Below are 19,363 nucleotides of genomic sequence, written 5' to 3' on the forward strand. Positions count from 1 at the left end.
GGTTTCTACAATTAGATCTTTAGTGTTAATGTTAATGATTTTTCTCCAAGATTTTGTGGTAACTATTTATTTGTGAACGCCTAATATTCTGATTTATTATACAAGGTTGTGTATGTTCTTATCACTAAGTTACTGAGGACGTCATTTTTCATCCTATTGTTTTAAATAAGTTTAGGCATGACTCAAAATATTGCCACTCATTTTTTACCAGAACCAGGAATGCCAAAAACTAAATGGAAACAATGATTCAAAGGCTTTGCTAGCTACATTATAGCTTTGGACGGTACAAAATTTGATTCTGTGAGGAAATTAGCGCTTCTTTACAATAGTTTGGGCGCTGAAGGCCAACGTATTTTTGATCATTTACCTTCTGTCGCTCAAACTGATGAAACGGATTGCGATGTTTATAAGGAAGCTGTTTCCAGACTCGCTAATTATTTCATTGACGAGACGAGTGTTGTTGTTGAAAGACACAAATTTTACACTAGACGTCAATAGGAGTTTGAAACTATAGATAGATTTGTAACAGAGTTAAGAGTTTTGATTGCCACTTGCGAATTTGATGGAAACATAGACTTATCTTAGAGATCAATTAATTGTCAACTGTTTTAACAAAAAAGTTCAGGAAAGACTTATTTGCTGTAGAGATCCTTCCTTGAAAAACTCTTGAATTAGCAAGCGGTATCGAAAGATAGGCAGCTTCTCAAAAAGAACTCAATAAAAGTAAGCCTGATGATGTATGTGAAGCAATTAATGCTCTCGGCACTAAACCTAAAGGTAACTTTAACAACTTTAACAAATAGAGAGACAATTTTAGAGAAAAAAAAACAAAATGCTTGTTTCAGATGTGGATCTCTTTCACATTTAGCTAACTCCAAGAACTGTCCCGCCATTGGTAAGCTTTGTCTCAATTGCAAAAAGTATGGTCACCTCACAAAGTTGTGTAATAAAAATCTTATCAAAGTTAATTCTATTGAAAATGTGGAGGATTTGAGTGAGAACAATGTTTGTACAGTTAAAAGTTCCAAAAGAATTGTGCTTTCCATTGACACAGATTTGGATGATGGGGTCCTTTATGTGATGTCAATATTGGCGATGTGAAAATTCAGGTAACCGTTAATTCTGGTTCTCCTGTCACTTTATTTGACAAATATAGGAATTCTGTACAATTCCTCCTGATATACACACTATTTCTTTCGGGGGTCATATATAATTTATTAGGATGGAAGGATCAAGGAAAATTTGGCATGGTTTTGAGACCTGGTACTGTGTCCCATTTCATTAGTTGACATTCCAGTTAACAATCCATCCTTACAGCAACTGTTTCAAAAACACAATTCCTTGTTTAATGACAAATTAGGGTTGGTACACTATTTCGAGCATAAAATCATATTAAAGAAGGATGCAGTGCCCACCATCCATAAAGTAAGGAATGTTCCTCTTTGTATTAGGGATCAACTCGAGCAACATTTTGAGAAACTTTGTTTGGATAAAGTCATAGAACCTATCAATTCGTCTGAATGGGTCGCCCAAATTGTTGTCACGAAGAAAAAGGGTTCTAACGAAATAAGACTGTGTGGACTTAAGATCCTTAAATAAAAATATTCTTATTGACTGTTTCCCATTACCTAAAATTCAAGACATGTTAGCCCAATTAGGAGACGCCAAGATATTCTCTTGTCTTGATTTGAAGTCTGCTTATCATTAGGTAGAACTCTGAGGATTCGCGTTCATTGACTTCATTTAACACTCCTTATGGTGCTTTCAGGTTTCTAAGAATGCCTTTTGGGCTTGCATCGGCCGCTTCAGTCTTTCAGAAATTAATGTTTAAATTATTTGGTAACTGTACAAATGTTCTTGCGTACCAAGATGACATTTTGGTTTATTCGAAAAATTCTGAGGAACATATCACGAAATTGTCTGAAGTTTTAGAGATTTTGGAGTCGAATGGTTTTACTCTCAGAAAGGACAAGTGCAAATGTATGGTAAACCATATTGATTATCTTGGTCATCACATTCCTAATGCTGGCATTTCTCCTAAACAAGACTTAGTTAAAGCCATTGTGGATAGTCCATGTCCTTCGAACAAGGACCAGTTAAGGTCTTTTCTTGGGATATGTGAGTACTATTCAAGATTCTTGACTGTTTTGCTTTGCAGACTGAACCTTTGAGGAAAATGCTCAGGAAGGGTCAGCAATTTGTTTGGGAGGAGTCTGAGAAAACGTTTTCAATAATTTAAAGAAACTAATAGTAAATGCACCTGCTTAACATTCTTTCAGGGAAGACATTCAATCTATTGTTCCAGTCGATGCTAGTGTTGTTGGTCTGGGTGCAACACTTACTCAAATAGCTGATGGTGTGGAACATACAGTTGGTTTTGCCTCCAGATCTCTATCTTTAACAGAACGACAATACAGCACCATCGAAAGGGAGGCCTTAGCTGGTCTATGGGCCACCAAACATTTTGAAACCTTTTTATGGGGCAGAAAGTTTATTTTGGTTACAGATCACAAACAGTCTTTTTGTTATCAAAGATCATGACAAAGTGTGTCCAAGATTAATAAGATTACTTTCAATTATATTGGAGTTTAATTTCAATATCAAACATATTCCAGGTGGAAAAAACACATGTGCAGACTTTTTGTCTAGGTGTCCCTTGCTCATTGAAGACAATTCTACTTTTCACATCGACAACACTGAATGTGTTGTCGGTTTAGTTGATGGTTCAAATGTTTCTGAAGGTACCATCAATTTTACAGACTGGCTAGAATGTGTGGAACATGACAGTGTTCAAAATTTGATTAAGTCCCACATCATTAATGGTTGGCCTGATGAAAGGAATTTAGATGCAGGTTTACGCCAATATCATAAAGTTAAGGATGAACTCCCTGTTGAAAATAATTTTGTAATGAGAGGAAGTTTATGGATTCCTCCGGTTAAACTTAAGTTGCATTTATTGAATCTTGCACATCAAGGCCATCTTGGTATGACTGGCACAAAGAAAAAGGTTGAGATTGTTTCATTGGTGGCCAGGGATGGACGTTGATGTAAAGAACTTTGTGGAGCGTTGCAATAGCTGTGCTAATGCTGATAAATCTTTGAAACTTCGTAATACTCCTCTTCGCCCAGTTGATTTTCCAGAAAGACATTGGGAGAAATTAGGTATAGATTTAATTGGACCAATGTACGATTTGAAACCTAATATGAGATTTGCCTTAGTCATTGTTGACTACTTTACAAAGTGGGTGGAGTATAGATTCTTTCTGAACCTTCCACCGATTCTGTAATTCGTGTGTTGAATGAATTGTTTTATAGAGAGGGATTTCCAAAGTTTATCTTGTCGGACAATAGGGTCCAATTCAAATCTCATGCCATGCGGTCTTTCTTAACTAATTGTGACATTAAACACATGACAGTGGTTTTGTATAGCCCTCAAGGAAATGGAATGGTGGAGAGGGTGAATAAAATGTTAAAAGATACTATCCAGTTAGCCTCTGTTCGGGGCGATTCTGTTAAAAAAGCTATTCAAGAGAGGCTATGAAGTTATCATAACACTCCACAACTGGTGTGACACCTTTTGTCTTACTTAAAAAACGTTTTGGTTCATCTAAACTTAGCCCCAATTGTGTGTTAGATCAAACTAAATGTGTTGGAAAATTACCTAATGTTAATCAAATACGTAACAAGGTTGAAAGGAGGCAGGGTAAAATGAAAGCAATGTATGATAAGATGAAAACAAAAGAACTTCAATTTAGAATTGGAGATTTTGTGAAAGTCAAAAGACCTTTTAAGGATAAAAGTTATAAGTCAAAATTTTATTCTATGACAAGAATTGTGAGCGTTTCCAAGCATGCGGTTTTAGTTGAAAACGGTAAATGGTGGAGTAAAAGGAGTGTTTTAGTAAAAAGAACATTTCAAGACAGTTTACAGCCGGATGTCAATTACAATTGCTCAGATGTTTTCCTTCCAGATTGTCTGGACGCCAACTTGTCTTTGTCAAGTAACTTGTCTCAATCTTCTAGTGGTGGTGATGTTCAAGAGAGTGCTTCATCTTCTCATTCTTCTGGTGGTGGTAATGCTCAAGAGAGTATTTCATCTTCAGTTTCTACATCTGCTTTGCCAATGGAGGATAATGTTGCTGATGACGATACTGTTTTCAATGTTGATTCAGGTTTTAACAGGAAGAGCAAACGTTTTACTCGTGCTCCTTTTTAGGTCTCGCACTGGGATTCGCATCCGAAGGATGCGTCCAGGGTCGGAGACTTATAGTTATCTGACACGGGGGAAATGAGGACAAGAAACTGTTACGAGCTTTTGAAGGCAGATTTGGGTGCGCGAACGCGCACGTTCCGTCCCGCGCCGTGCACACGCGCGCGCATATACACAAACAGCAGACAGACACTCGCTCACACACACACCTTCTCCCCCCACAGTCACACACACACTCCAAGACACATACACACGCACGCTCACACACATACACAGCCCCCCACCGATGCATGCGCACATGCCCCCGCCCTCGCAGCTCAGGCGCGCATATACACAAACAGACAGACACTCGCTCACACACACCCCCTCTCCCCCCCACAGTCACACACACAGACTCCAAGACATATACACACACGCACACTCGCACACATACACAGCCCGCCACCGCCGCACGCGCACACACACATGCCCCCCGCCCTCGCAGATCATCAACAACGCGAAGCCACACTCACCGGCTTCCTTGGTGCGGCGGCGGCTCCTCTCATCGGCATCTGCAGGGCCCGGCAGAAGGACTCTTCCTCCCTCCTTCGGCACCGGGGCGCAGGGTAGGCTCCTGCCTGCTCCGGTGCTCCAAACAGCTGCGGCTCTTCCGTGGGAGGCGGGGTAGGCTCCCGCCCTCCTACTTCCTGTTTCCGGTTGTCCCGCCCGGCCTGCCTGACTTCCTGGTCGCAGGCCTGCGGCGCGAGCTCTGAACTTGTGCAAACGAAAAGTGCATAGAGATGCAGTGCTTGCCAGACCTCATTAACTACATGGTTATGACGTGGAAAGCGCTGCTCTATTCACTCGGCCTTATTTTTAATTAAATCTTGCCCGTGTACTGCATCCATGTCGGAGAAAACAAAGCAAGTAGCAGAGCTTTACAGCACTGCTCGTCCGTAAGAAGTGCAGCTTAAAACAGCTCTCAACAAATGTGATAACTACTGAGAGCCTTAAAGGCAGTTGTGGAGATGTTATGCAAGGTCTGCCCAATTATTAATTTTTTTATGTGAACACTGTGCTTTTTGTCTTTAACTCAAAATGTTACAGCTGAGAGAGTAAGTTCAGTCATGCCCACTATACTTATGGAGACCAATCTCATGGTATGTATATACTGGAGCCACTGAAACTGAATTGCATAACAAAATGAATACATGAACGCACAAGACTAGTGCACACTTCATTCCACAAAGATTTCTCTTGCAGGGGCAGGTTAGGAATTTTCCCTTGCATTCTGGCAGATGTTTTGTTTTTCCCACTAAATAAAAGTAACCTTGCCACTACCAGCATGTAAAGAAAAGCAGGACTGGATGGCCTAGTCTGGAGTCGATCAGTAGGGTTACTGCACAGCCTGACAGAGCAGGATTTCAAAATGCTACAAGAAGGGCAGTGCAGCCGGTGACATATTCTTGGGAATAGAAAAGTATTCATTATAAATTCCACCACCGCACAGCAGCAGTGTACCAACAAGCGGTGGCACACCAGGTCAGGACATTGTTGCCAACCTCATGAACAGAAGTGTGCACCTATTTGCTGAGGTGCATGAAAAGTGGCAACTAATGGAAGCTTTACAACCCCATCTTGCTGCACTTCACATGATGCTGCCCTGTTACCTCAGAGGAAGACCTGCCCTCTTAAAAAGAGAATTCACCATGTGGAAAGGGGACGTGTGGCCTTAGACATGCAGGGCTTTATGCAGATAAACTGCCCGAGGCCCTCCTTCAGTTTTCAGACCCCCCCCCCCCCCCCCACCCCATCCGTTTGCAAATCGAATGTACATATAAAAATTATTTGGACACATCATTAAAAGGTTTAACTTTTCTACAAGAAATATTGTTTATGTACTTTTTTATGCAAAGAAAATTTAAATACTGCATAAATTACTTTTCTACAACACATTTTATATGTACCTTTTTATGCAAAGAAAATAAAAATAGCGCATAAATAAAAACATTGCCATTTACAGTACTAATAGCTCAAACTTAAATAATGCGAGACCTATTGCATTGCAAATGCTTGTTATATCTTAAAGACTATGTACATTAATCTTTTGTTTTCCTGTGTGAAAAGGGGAAGATGTGTTATGTTCCATGTTGTGTGTATTTAGTAGGTTTACTCTGTTCTGCTTCTTTGGGGGAATTTGGAATGTTTGAGAAGATTATGTCAAGGGGTTCGAAGTGAGGCAGTTATTGCTGAGCTTCTGACTTAGGCTGGTGTGTGGGAACGATGGTGTGAAGATCTGGCAATAAAGAGAAGATAACTATTCGAAATGGACTTGAGAGGTTTCTTTCAGGAACCCATGTAACAGGCCCCTAAGAGGCCACAACGCCTGGCGATATTATGAATGACATTAAACTCTCCAGTGTCCTCTTGTTTCTTCCTTCTCTAGTCTGTTGGGTCGCACCCCTCCTAATTTAAACTTCAAAGCCTCTGCCTGGGTCTGTTTGTGCCCCTCCCATTGCCTGTAATCGCCACCATAGTGCACGCACCTACTACCAATTGGCCCACTCTTGGACAGCCTAGATAATTAGGTGTAAACTGTGGCTGTTATCAAACGCTTGAACCCAGGGCTTCTAAATGGCTGCGCTGCTCGAACACGCTGAGCTCCTCCAAGGGCCACTTGGCCGTCCAGGGGGGGAGCTTCCCTACCAGGTTTCCAGCTTCACCCTTGAGTACCCGGAGACACTACCTGCCTGCCTCGGTCCTGATGGGATGTGAGTGAATTCTCTGCTGTCTGCCTCCTGTCCGAGCCCGGGAGGCAGCAGAGCTCGGGTGGGCGGGGGAGAAGGGGGGGCAGGCGGTGACCTCACCGCAATGGCTCGGAGAGAAGCGAGACTGCATGCTATTCACTTCTCAAACAGAGGCGCGTAGTCCGTCCCTACAGGCCCAATCAGAGAGCCGGAGTGGCGCGTGCTTGAGCCATGAAGGCAGCATGATGGAGCCTCTGATAACAAATCTTTTACGACAAAAGGAAAGCAGGCCATCGTGGGAGGGAGGGTCCAAAAAGCAGACAGTGTGGCAACTAAAAACCCTCCTTTTCAATGGGAAGCCAGCGTTTACCATAAACGCCAACGCTACCCAATGAAAAGGAGGCGCGGGGCTTACAGAACCCTTTTTCTGACAGTCTCTCTCACAGAGGTGTGACCGCTTTGCTGCCACGTCCACACGAGACCTATAAAACAACGGGGGACTTTGAAAGATAGAAGGGATGTGCAGGAGAAAGCAATGACAAATTTATAATTTGTGTATGGTGTGATTTATTATGTTGCTTTTTCTGAAAGATTCTCAATAAAAAATGTTAAACAGGAGGAGATACAAAGAGAAAGGTTAAACAAGAGGGGGACAATGAAATTGAGGGGGACAATGAAATATAGGGTGATGAGAAAAGAAAGCGCAGTAATTATGATATATTGCATAAACACAGGATCCCAAGGAAAGAACAAAGAATGTGCAACGAGGCGATTTGAGTGAAACTCGACAGGGGCAGTTTGTAGGAATCGCATGGCACCAAAACACATGGGAATTGGAGCACTACGGGTGAAAAATGAAGGGTGGTTGGTGTGAAACAAACAAGCAAACACGTACTGCATGCTTCCCATGCACAGGTTTGGCACCAGCATGCACCAGAGAGTATTGATACATTTGTACTGAGCGCCTCGGGAATCAACTGGTGAGTGGTCTTGTTCATTGCATTGTTAGGGAGGCATAGTGTCCAACTCCCAGACAGGAATATGCAAGCTCGATATTGAGGGGTCCTGATGACAGCGGGCAGGACCTGCCTCATGCAATGCTCGCTGAAAGGGAGCGATAGATAGCTTGGAGTCAGAGAGCAGGCAGTCACAAAGCTCTAAAATGCTTTCTTAAATCAACAGAGCTAATAAAAACCTCTAAGCACCTTGCAACACCGCAGGGTTTGGTTGAAGTTTAAGCTTTGCCCTTCTTCAAGAGTACACCGACTTTGCAAGGGGTGAGATTTAACGGTTCCCAGATGCCACTGCTCGTTCGGGCGTCCCTGTTGTAAACACGCCGAAGACAAGCGGAGGTCAGGTAGGTGGACGTAGTGTGGGCGGGGCACAAAACTACTCTACAACCTCAAAAGGAACCATACAGAAATAAAAAGCGTGATTGGTATAGAAAAGTTGGACGCGCAGCCGTAACATTAAGGGCAGCAGCCGTGGAGCAGGCACTGTGCTGTAAAAATAAAAACCACATGGGCTTCTGGGCCTTCACCTCACGCAAGCCTGGCCTTTAACCCAGTGACGAACCACCATGCAACACAACGCTATTCGAGAATATAGTGCTTGGAGGCTGTAATTAAAGCCTCCAAAATAGGAACGCATGTAACAGGGGGTGTCTTCATGGAAAGTTACGTAATGAGACAAGGGACTACTAAGCCTATTGACCAATGAATCTCACCCCTTGCAAAGCTGAACTCGGACAAGACGGAGGTCCTCATCCTCGGCTCCAACCCACCAGCCTGGGACGACTCCTAATGGCCAACGGCACTGGGGGCAGCCCCGACCCCCATCAACCACGCACGCAACCTGGGAATAATCCTCGACTCAACGCCCTCAATGACCAAGCAAGTCAACGCCGTCTCCTCCTCCTGCTTTAACACCCTCCGAATGCTCCGCAAGATCTACAAATGGATTCTGACAGATACAAGAAAGACAGTCACCCAGGCCCTCGTCAGCAGCAGACTCGACTATGGAAACACCCTCTACGCGGGAGCCCCGACCAAGCTCAATCGACTACAACGCAACCAAAACGCCTCGGCACGACAGATCCTCGATGTACCACGACACATCCACATCACCCCCCACCTAAGAAACCTATACTGGCTCCCCGTCAACAAGAGGATATCATTCAAGTTCCTCATCCACGCACAAAAGGCACTCCACAAGACCGGCCCAGCCTACAACAGACGGCTCTCCTTCTACACCCCCAACCGCCAGCTACGCTCCGCCGACCTCTCCCTCGCCACCGTCCAGCGCATCCGAAGAACCACCACCGGCAGGTGATCCTTCTTCCACCTCGCCGCCAAGACATGAAACACCCTCCCACTGAGCCTACGACAGACCCAAGACATGCGGACCTTCAGGAGGATACTAAAGACCTGGCTGTTCGATCAGTAGCGCCCCCAACAACCCCCATCCCTAACCCCCCCCATCCCCAACCCGCCCCACAACCCCTATCCCCCCCCCCCCCCCTCCCCCAAGGTTGCACTTGAATACTTCATTAGAGGACCTCAAGCACTTTACACAATGTAAACAAGCGCATAAAAGGTACAGTGAATTACCTTCTTCATGTTAATGGGTCTTAGGTGAAGGAAGCAGTAAGCAAATTTAAGTAAGAATGAAAGTGTTGGCACACAATATAGGTTTCACAAGTGTCTATCATCAATGAACAAACAACTATTCCACGAACTCTGTTGCTGCCAAAGGATGGTATTATTTTTATGACCAATAAGAATAGTGATGTTCTAACCTTTAGGATAGAGTAAATATGGCCCATAAGTAGAAGGACCACTGTTCTTATACATTGTTGTTACCCAGGTTCCCAGGTGACTCAAATACCAATAAAGTTAGCAGGGGGAAAATATATCTGCTCACCAGACTGCTAGCTTCACCATGGTATACAAATAACCTACCGGAAAGTACTGAAAACTAAAACTCCATTTTACAAGCACACAAGTAATACTACACTGACAAAACAGAGCCATACAATAAAAAAGTTCATTGTGCAGAGAAAAAAAAACATTTATCCTACCTTAATGCTTCCGGTTCCTAAAAAGTAAGGCCTCGACCAAGTAACAACTCGAGATTCTCTGTGTAGGTAAACTGGAATGCCAGAGTTGTGGTATGTCATAAGCCATCCTTCAGGTAGAGGCTCAGTAGGAGGACGGCCACGTCCTAAAAAATATTACATTGGGACATTAAGTGCTTAACTTAAAACATGACAAAACCTCTGACAAACAATTTCAATTTTAAACGGTAACAATTGTTATGCCACTGAAATCACCCAGGGAAACTGTTTCTCTGAAAATGAAAGCTGACTGGCAAGCAGTGCGCTCCACAATTAGGTGGCCTTCATACTTTAGGTAAAAGAAAAAGAAAAAGTTTCACTCAAAATACAAACCTGGACGTTAAAAACAAATGGCACAGAAGTATCCTGGTATCAAACAAGTGTTCACAGAAGAGCTCTTGTTGCCTCCATGTCAAGTGACTTCCCCACAAATTCTTGGGAGCACAGAATATCCAGAGAGGAAGACTTAAAGGTCAGGGACCACAAGGTGTCGAGGCATTCTTCATTTTAAACAGAAGCGCTTTGAGGTTCAACAACGTCACAATTAACTTTTCATCAAAACTCAAAAGAGCTACATCAACATCACTGGCAACACAGCGGAAATCATATTTAAGCAAGCATTTGCAATGCAATAGGTCCCGCATTTACGCAAGTTTGAGCTTTTGGCATTATAAATGACAATGCATTTTATTTAGGTTTTGGTTTTTAAAACATAAATAAAAGGCATTGTCATTTACAATGCCAATAGCTTAAACTTGTGTAAATGCGAGACCTATTGCATTGCAAATGCTTGTTATTGTACCCGCAGCAACTGCATTTCCGCCTATTGGCCTGCAGTTCAAGTTGGCACACTGTCTGTGGCGGCAGACATTGGGACATCACAGTCTACTGGATTACATAATGTCATTCACATTATTACAACACCGTTGTGATGTCAAGTTCTTATTACAGGCGAGTGCACTTAGACTAGAATAAGTGAATGAGATATAGGTTTTAGAAAGCTAGGCAAGCTTTAAAGTATTATTTATGGTATTATTCAGTGCAAAATGTACATTTGGGATTTATTTAGAGAAAAGCGGCTCTGGAGTTCAGGATGCAGTCAGCGCCTTTGAAGCACACCATTTTAAGTTACATTGTTTTTAAATATCAATTGCTCTGCACCCGAGTGCTCCTGCATGGGCCCAGCACTTAAGGGAAAAATACATTTTCCATCTCACCGCGTTATAAGGTTACGAAGATGAAAACCTGTGCGTTGCGTGCAACGCTCAAGAAAATTCTCTTGTCCAAATCTAAATAAGAAATCCTCAGTTTGACTCACATTTTTTCCAGCGTTAGTCTGTGCTTTCTGTCATGAATGACAGATTCCTTTTCAAATACTTAACCTCTTCACATTTTCCAGCTCGCAGGCACACAAAGGGAGCTAACACATGCTTTATAAAACGATTCAAGAGCAAAACACGCGGCACCGCCACCAATTTAAAACAGTTCCAAATTTACATTACCCGCTGGATCGAGTGACTTGCGGGAAAACGGCTCTGTGTGAAATAGGCGAAGTGAGAAAAAACACAATAGGCACTGCTTTTCCAGGACTTCTCGTCCTTTCTCTAAAAAGTAGCCCAGCAATTAAATTACTTAGGGGACAGTCTGCAAGCGTTATATCCTTCCCTCTTATTTCAACCTATTATATGTAAATGTGTGGTAATACCACGCAGGAGTAAATAGATTTGGGAGTTCAAGGGATATTTTTGTGAATATCTCACATACAACTACTTGCGCTCCAGACGTTGATTTATAAGCGCATATGGCTGTAAATGAAACCCAATGTGCTTGTGAAAAAAAATTCTGAAGAGACGTGATAAACACCCTACACGTGCGCGCTTGCATCTGTGTACGCCTATGTATGTAAGCTTAGAAGAGTAGCATGTGCACAACAAGCAGATGACAAGGGAGGGACGCTTGCTGTGCAGAAAGCATCAAAATCAAAGAAAATAGCTGAAGCACTTCAGAGGAAAAAATGTGCATTAGCCTCTGGCATTTTGGGAACAGTCAACATTACTTTCGTGTAATTATGAGCAGATGCGCTCATTCTATACATTTCCAGATAAAAGAATGTGTCGAAATAACATGCAAGGGAACATTTTAATACATGGAGAACTGATTTTTTTCCCCCCCTCAGCAGCAATTATGGCATAGTATGTACATTACTCTGGCATAAAGGTGAAAAGGCTCCCACACTCATCCCAATTTCACTTCATCCTGCCAGACTCACGTGAACATGCCCATCTAAACGAGCTTTGCCTCCGCGGCCGGGGGGTGGGGGGGGGGGTTTCCACGCGGGAGTGGTACGCGCGCCACAGTGAGACATCCGCTTTGCATTATAGTGCACAGATGCGTGCGCGATAATGCAAAACAGATGTGGCCCGTGTGGGTAACAGACACCAATAGGCCGTGGGCAGGTAAAATGCAGGACATGAGCCCGCATTTACCCAATTGCGTGCTGTCTTAGCTAGACAGACGCACGCAACGCCCAATAGCCTGCAACGACAACAAAACCACAAGCACAAGAGTGTGGTCAGCATTCTGAAGCCCCTACATGAAGTCTCGCGCTGCGCGAGCACTGCTACGCACTGCAATGCTAGGCGCGAGACCTAAAAAGGACAATGCCCGGATTCCTGCATTGATTCCAATATAGAGATCCTTCTAAACACCGTTTAATGTACAGAAGTGTCACCCCCAGCAAAAAGTAACCAGGGAATATTGGAGTAAGAATGGCAAAAATAGCGTATAAACAAGCTCACAAGAGAATACTCATATGCACACTGGTTTTAAGCGCTCAGTCATAACTTGAGAATTCGATGCAATTTCACTACTGACATTTCACCTATATCACATTTCATATCACTTGCGTACCCACTTAAAGGGGTCTTTAACATCACTTGTCAAAGTGGTTTGTGATTTCCATCTAACAAACTTCTACAGTACTAGGTTACAATTTGTACCTATTTTAAATTTCAAAATGCATGACATTTCTCTATTACTTTTCAAGTGAGATACAAATTATCTTTATTCAATACTGCAGAATAGATCAGGTTTCGAAAATATGCTTCTCACTTCAGTCAATCCAAATGTCTTCAAAAAAATACTATTCCGAAAATGTGTCAAACAAGAAGGCTCCTTCACACCTTCCTCACTAGTTTCACATCTAGCAAGGTGGAGTTCTGTATACACACTTGCTAATAAATAATTCTAAGCAGAACAATCAAGTCTATATTCCCTTAAGAGGACTAGAATATAGAAGTATTTTAATAGCTTCTTTACAGTGAATTGAAGAAAGTGGGGAGAGACCTGTATGACACAAAAAGTAATCTCTTATAGGTTAGCCACTTTTGATGGAGGTCATAATGTACTTGTTGATTTTTGCACATGGGAACAGAAACGCAATGCTTGGTTCAAATGAGGCTTTTTTAAACTTAAGTCGGAAATCATACAATCCATCCCTAGTGCGGTTTACTTGAATGGGTCAGGGCACTGCTACGAATAAGGAACCTGACACTTTCTTAATGTGGATGATGGGTGGAGCGCTGAACCTTCGGATACTCACCCCCAGTCACAGATCTGGGTTGAATCCATCATCATTCTTTAGCTCACTTTGCCACCCCAGTTAAGACACAGCCATATGCTAATCAGCCTTGACCCCGGTGCCTCAGGGGGAACAGTCCAGCCGAACAGGCAAGGCAGGTCTTCCCTGGACCAGAAACAAGCATCATGGGACCGAGTTCGGGGTAACAACCCTCTTCAGCCAGGCTTGCTTGAATCCAGTGGCAAAGTGAGCAAGGGAACGAAGTCTGGGCATACCCTGCAAATTTATGGCAAACAAAGCAAATACAATAAGATGATAGACGGAGCGCTGAAACGTTTCAGACACTCAACCCCCAGGCAGTATTAGATCTGCGTTAAACCCATCATAGTTTAACACTTTTTGCCCTAAATGGGCTGGATATGCCCAGAAGTGTGTCCCTTGCTCACTGTGCCACTGGATTCAAGCTAGCCTAGCTGATCTGGGGTAATACTCCGAAACTGGTCCCAGGATGCTTGTTTTCGGTCCAGAGAAACCGTGGCTTGGCAGTTCAGGCTGGACTGTTCCCATGAGGAACAGGGTCAAGACTGATTTGCCTACGGCTGGGTCTAAACTGGGGTGGCATGGTGAGCAAGAGAACAATTGATTTAACCCATTTCTCTTGACTGGGGGTGAATGTAGGATTCACTCAGCATTCCGTCTATCATTTGTTTGCCTAACACTTTCTTTATGTTAGGACAGTCTTAATGTAAATTGGGACACACCATCTGCAAAGTTCTGTTCAAAATTATAGAGCTCCAACACAAGGTGCCACAAAGTAAAATAAATACCAGTAAAGAACACAGCAATATAAACATTGGCACATTTTTTTATATATATTTAAAATAGCAAGCTATAAATGAAAAGCATAGAAAACTTACTTTTGAGTACAGTTTTTATTTTGGTCATCACTGGTTGCACATGACTTCCGCCATCAGAGTTAGGGTCGCTATCATAGTCAACCAGCCGCCTGCGCTTGGGGGCTTGGTAGCTTTCCTCCAGCAGTGCATCAACTTCTTCCAGAAGAACGTCAAACTCATTATCATAGTCATCCTGCAAAACACATGGCCAGAAGCAATCCTGCTAAAGCAGCTTCCTAAAAGGCAGTACTTGCTGATGTATACACTGTCAGTAGTATGCGGGCAAGCCGCACATGAAACAGAAAACACTAACTTTACACAAATGAGAGGAAATGACATCAACACCATTCAAGACTGTATGAGAAGCAAATTCTCAAGCCACTGTAAACGACAACTGCCTCACAAGCAACAGTTTCTCCAAATGTTTGCTTTTATTTGAGAAGATGGGCGGAGGAGTCACTTAAAAAAAGTCAGAAATCTTCTATGTTAATGTACTCAAATATAACTACACTGCTTTGCATGAAACATTTCACATACATGCACAATACATACAATTAAGACATACCTCATATGAGGGTAAGAGGTCAGGCCCAGCACGGTCCCTTTGAACGATGGCTTTTGAGGTGAAGCTCACGCTGTCCACTCCAAGATTATCAGTGAAATCCTCCAACTCGTCCAGGACAGCATACTCCACTTGATTCTCCTGATCAACATTATTCACATCATCTTTCCTGATAACACGTTCACCCACACTGCGCCCCGTGTCCTTCTTACTACCCCCAAAAGGACAAGCATGCAAGTCCCTGTTGACAAGTTCCACGCTACAGTGAAAATCCTCATCATCATCATCAACTTGTCCCTCTGCAGTATACTGAACAGTTCTGTCTTTTCGCTTCCTACTTTCAGTAAAGCTAACACTAATCTGTACCCCTTTCAGCTTGCTAAGATCAGGCGTGAACTTCAGCGCTGTCCCAGGGCTTTGGTTGCTAAACACAGGCTGCAAAACTGTACTACAAGACTGTGATGAAGATCCTTTTGATAAAAGCTGTGTAGAAACGTTGGGTTGAGTATCTCCAGCAGGTAGATTGGACTGTCCATCACCACCAGAGCCAACGTCCATATCCACGTCATCACTGGACGTTTGCAGGGGAGGCGGTGGAGACTGTTTGGCAAGTGCTGGAGGCCAATGATGGGACTGTGTTGCCTCACTCTCTTTACGTGGCAGCGGAGCTGGCGGGGGTTGCTCAAGAGGTGTGGGACAAGACTGTGTGTATTCACTTTTTGGATTTTGCCGCATAGATGGCAAAGCCTCAACAGGTGTTGGTGGCAAGGGGAGAAATGAAGTTGCCTCAATTTCACTACTCTGTTGATGGTTTGGAGGTTCTTCCTGGGGTGTTGGCAGAATTGATGGGAATGCCTCATTCTGACAACTTGGCAGACAAGATGGGTCTGACTCAGTCTTAATAGTCTGCAGGATTCCTGTATGCAGCAGAGGTGGTGAGCAATCTTCATCGCGTGTTGGAGAGGAGGGACTATATGGAGCCCACTCTTGCTTTTGAGTCTGCAGGAGAGGCTGCTCAGGCTCTTGATGAGACTGCGTAGGCCAGAGATCAGACGCTGCTGTCTCAAGCTGAGGTGAGGTGTGCTCTTCAGCAGGTTGCTTAGACCAGGGGTAATAAGAAGGTTGCTCTTCCTTCACACTGTGAAGGGAAAGAAATGGTTGGTCTTCAGCTGGCGTCATAGCCCAGATACTATATGGGGAGCCCTCACTCTTTATGCTTAGGGTGGGTGACGGGGGCCCATCAGCAGATGGCAAAGGCCAGGTACTACATGCAGTCGTCTGGCTTCCCAGAGGCGGCGTTGCTTTGTCACTTGGCATCTGAAGCCAGGGGATATAAGGAATTGGAGGTACATCAGATTTTTCGGGAGGTGTGGGCAATGGCACACTATAAGGAGTTGCCTCATACAATTTATCGTGTTGAGAAGGCTCTAAAGGAGGCAGCAGAGACCAGGGACAGGGTGGAATTGCCTCAATGATTTTACTTTCCAAAGGAAATGACTGAAGTTCTCCAGTAGGTAATGAAGGCAAGCAGCTACTAGAAGTGCCGATGTTCTGTTCAGCATGCTGGTAAGGGCATGCACTATAAGGAGTGTCCTCGCTCTTAATTTCTATTAAAGGTGGTGGCAGGACCAGCTCAGCAGGCTGAGATGAGGCACTGGATGATATACTCTCCTGCTTTGGATCTGGCAAGGGTGGATCACAAGATGGCAAATGGCACAAGGTACTTATTAGGAGACCACCCCCTTCACCTTCGAGAGGAAGTGGAGGAGGAGGGGGGACTGGTGGTGGCTCTTTGTCAGGAAGCTGGAACCAGGTACAATGCGGAGGGGCCATTACCGTTTCACTAGGATGCTGAGAACATGAGGGTGGGATGGTAGACACAGGACAGGGAGTCCCCCTACCCTGGTCCACTTGCACGAGAGGCAGCGGCAGCTCATTCGCAGACTCCAAGGGTGCGGAACTACTTAGAAAAATGTTTCTCTTCTGAATTTTGTGGGAGCCAGAGTCAGGTTCTTCCCCAAGCTGCAGGGACCGTGGACTACCCGTTAACAGCTTTTTCTTCAGCGTTTTACGGGTAGTTGGTAGTGGCCCTTCACCAGTTGGGACAGGCCCAAAACAACATGCTGCCACCTTTTTTTTTTTCAGCTTTTTTCGGGAAACTGCCAGTGATCCTTCAGAAGCCTGCAGATGCCTTGGACTACGTGCCAACGCCTGTTTCTTTAGCTTTTTACGTGCAAGTGCTTGGTGTTCTTCAGCAGGCAGAGGCCTGGTACTGGATGGTGGTTTCTCTTGTTCGGTTTGCAAAAGAGACGTTAAAGGCAAAGGATTAATTGGCATCACATTTTTTTCACCACTTTGCTGGGTGGGCAACATGGGCTTTTCAGCAGGCTTCTGGTCCCATAAACGTTCTGTAGAAACCTCATTCTGGTCCCCTTGCAGGGAAGGTAGTGTCTCTTGCTTTCCACTCTGGACGGGGGAGGATATGGTCTCTGAATCGGATATCCGCGAGAAGGGGCTGCATAGATTTACACTTTTTTCACATTGTAGGGAAAGTGGTGGAGAAAGTGGTGGATGCTCCTCCCCAGACATCAGAGGACAAGCAGTACCTGCAGCCACAGTTTCTTCTCCAGCCTCCTGTGGAAGGGCTGGTGAATGTTTGCATTTTTCCATATTTAAAAAAACAATTACTCAAATATTTGGATGACAATACTTTAAATAAATTATAAATGCTATATTCCTGACATGCACAAGTCCATCGAAGTATGGCAGCGTGTCCGAGTCAATGTGTGACTGATGATTAAGTTAACCTGACTACATTGTTCTTTTCATTAATGCAGACAGCTTCAAAAATCACTGTCTTAATCACTGGAAATCACAATGCACTCAGCTTAAATAGTCTCAACGTTAGCAGAAGTGTTCTTCCTCATAAACTAAGTTTGTTTTTTCAACCTGCAAAGACAGCAAACAAACAGTGCATTAGAAGCATTTAGTATAATCGTGGATAAAGAGCAAAAACAACATTGCACATAGAAACATTAAGGAAAAACTATTATCAAGCAAGTTTAGGACAGGAGAAAAATATGTGCAATAAATTAACTTAATAGCGTGCCATAAAACTTCACAAGCAAATAAGCACCGGAAGAGACGCAAGAAACCCCCTTTCACAACTGTCAAGTAATCAAGAAACCTTTTCTAATTTACGGCATTCTGATCTCACGTCTTTGTTTTTACATCAAGCTGCTTCAACAAGATCCCTACTCTATTTCAGAGGGACTGATCTCCACCACGGATGTAACAAGGTCACATAAGCGATACTATTCACTCCTGAAGAGAAAAGCCACTAATGATGGGAAGATGCCAGTTAGAGTAAAATGATGTTTACTAAGGAACTCCTGTAAGACGCAAGGAAGCCAATTCGGTTTTATGGGCTTGGCCTCCATTTTGGGGCTGCCCTTTGTCTTTCCACACAGCATAGGACATCTGTCTTATCTTCTACAAGTACACCCAAGAGAAAGTTAGATTCATTCATCAACATTTCATCTACAACTACACCCAATATTTTTTTGGCAAGGCACCATGCATCTTACTGAAATGAGCTCATCTAACACATTTATCCCGACATCTCCCCCAGTTTCACGTTCAAATAACTTGCAAGATAAGCTGCACATTTGGTTTAAATCAAATGTATAAAAACATTGCATTAAACATCTCATGGATATAACTTACTTGTAGTAGAAATTAGAAGAATGGAAAGCATGCGCCGTGATCTTAGGCTGCACATTAGAAAGAACCCAAATACTGTACTGTTCCAAAACTAATCAGCCTTCTAGACATTCTTTAATTAGTTGTAAGGGGCATTAAAAATAAAGTTTTCAACCTAGACAATGCACTTTTAAAGCTCTGTTCACAAAGAAGAGTTTTACTACCCCCCCTTGCTCTCCTAACATTAGGTTCATCCCTAACTTTAAGGCATAGATATTTAGAGACCGCTTTGCAAACTTAAGTCCAAATGTAATAAAACAGGATTTACTTCTGATCAGCACTGCAGTTTTAGACTGGCGATGAAAATAATGTTAGCCAGCTGGTGTACTAAAGATAGATATTGCTTGGAGGAACCTGCCCCAGCATATCTGAAAGGCAAAATTCCTGCATGGGTTCCAGTGAGGTTTTAAAGGTTACCTGTGCGGGCAGCCTGAGAATATTTCCCCTGTCCGTAGATGCTCAGAGAATTAAATGCCTAAATGTTTACATCAAAAATTACTAATAAATGTAAAA

General features: G+C 43.4%; 1 protein-coding gene across 1 annotated transcript in view; it reads right to left on the reverse strand.

Moving 5' to 3' along the window:
- DGCR8 (DGCR8 microprocessor complex subunit) overlaps window positions 1-19,363 on the reverse strand; it is a 236,955-nt gene that overhangs the window by 185,999 nt on the left and 31,593 nt on the right. Inside the window, exons 3-5 of the mRNA XM_086942619.1 lie at window positions 15,092-18,037; window positions 14,548-14,719; window positions 10,015-10,157 (exon numbers count right to left, since the gene is read on the reverse strand). Coding sequence (XP_086798745.1) covers window positions 10,015-10,157; window positions 14,548-14,719; window positions 15,092-17,758 — 2,982 coding nt within the window. The 5' untranslated portion in view covers window positions 17,759-18,037. The remainder of the gene's footprint in view (window positions 1-10,014; window positions 10,158-14,547; window positions 14,720-15,091; window positions 18,038-19,363) is intronic.

The sequence above is a fragment of the Lissotriton vulgaris genome, chromosome 11 (assembly GCF_964263255.1).
Source record: "Lissotriton vulgaris chromosome 11, aLisVul1.2, whole genome shotgun sequence".
NCBI lineage: Eukaryota > Metazoa > Chordata > Amphibia > Caudata > Salamandridae > Lissotriton > Lissotriton vulgaris.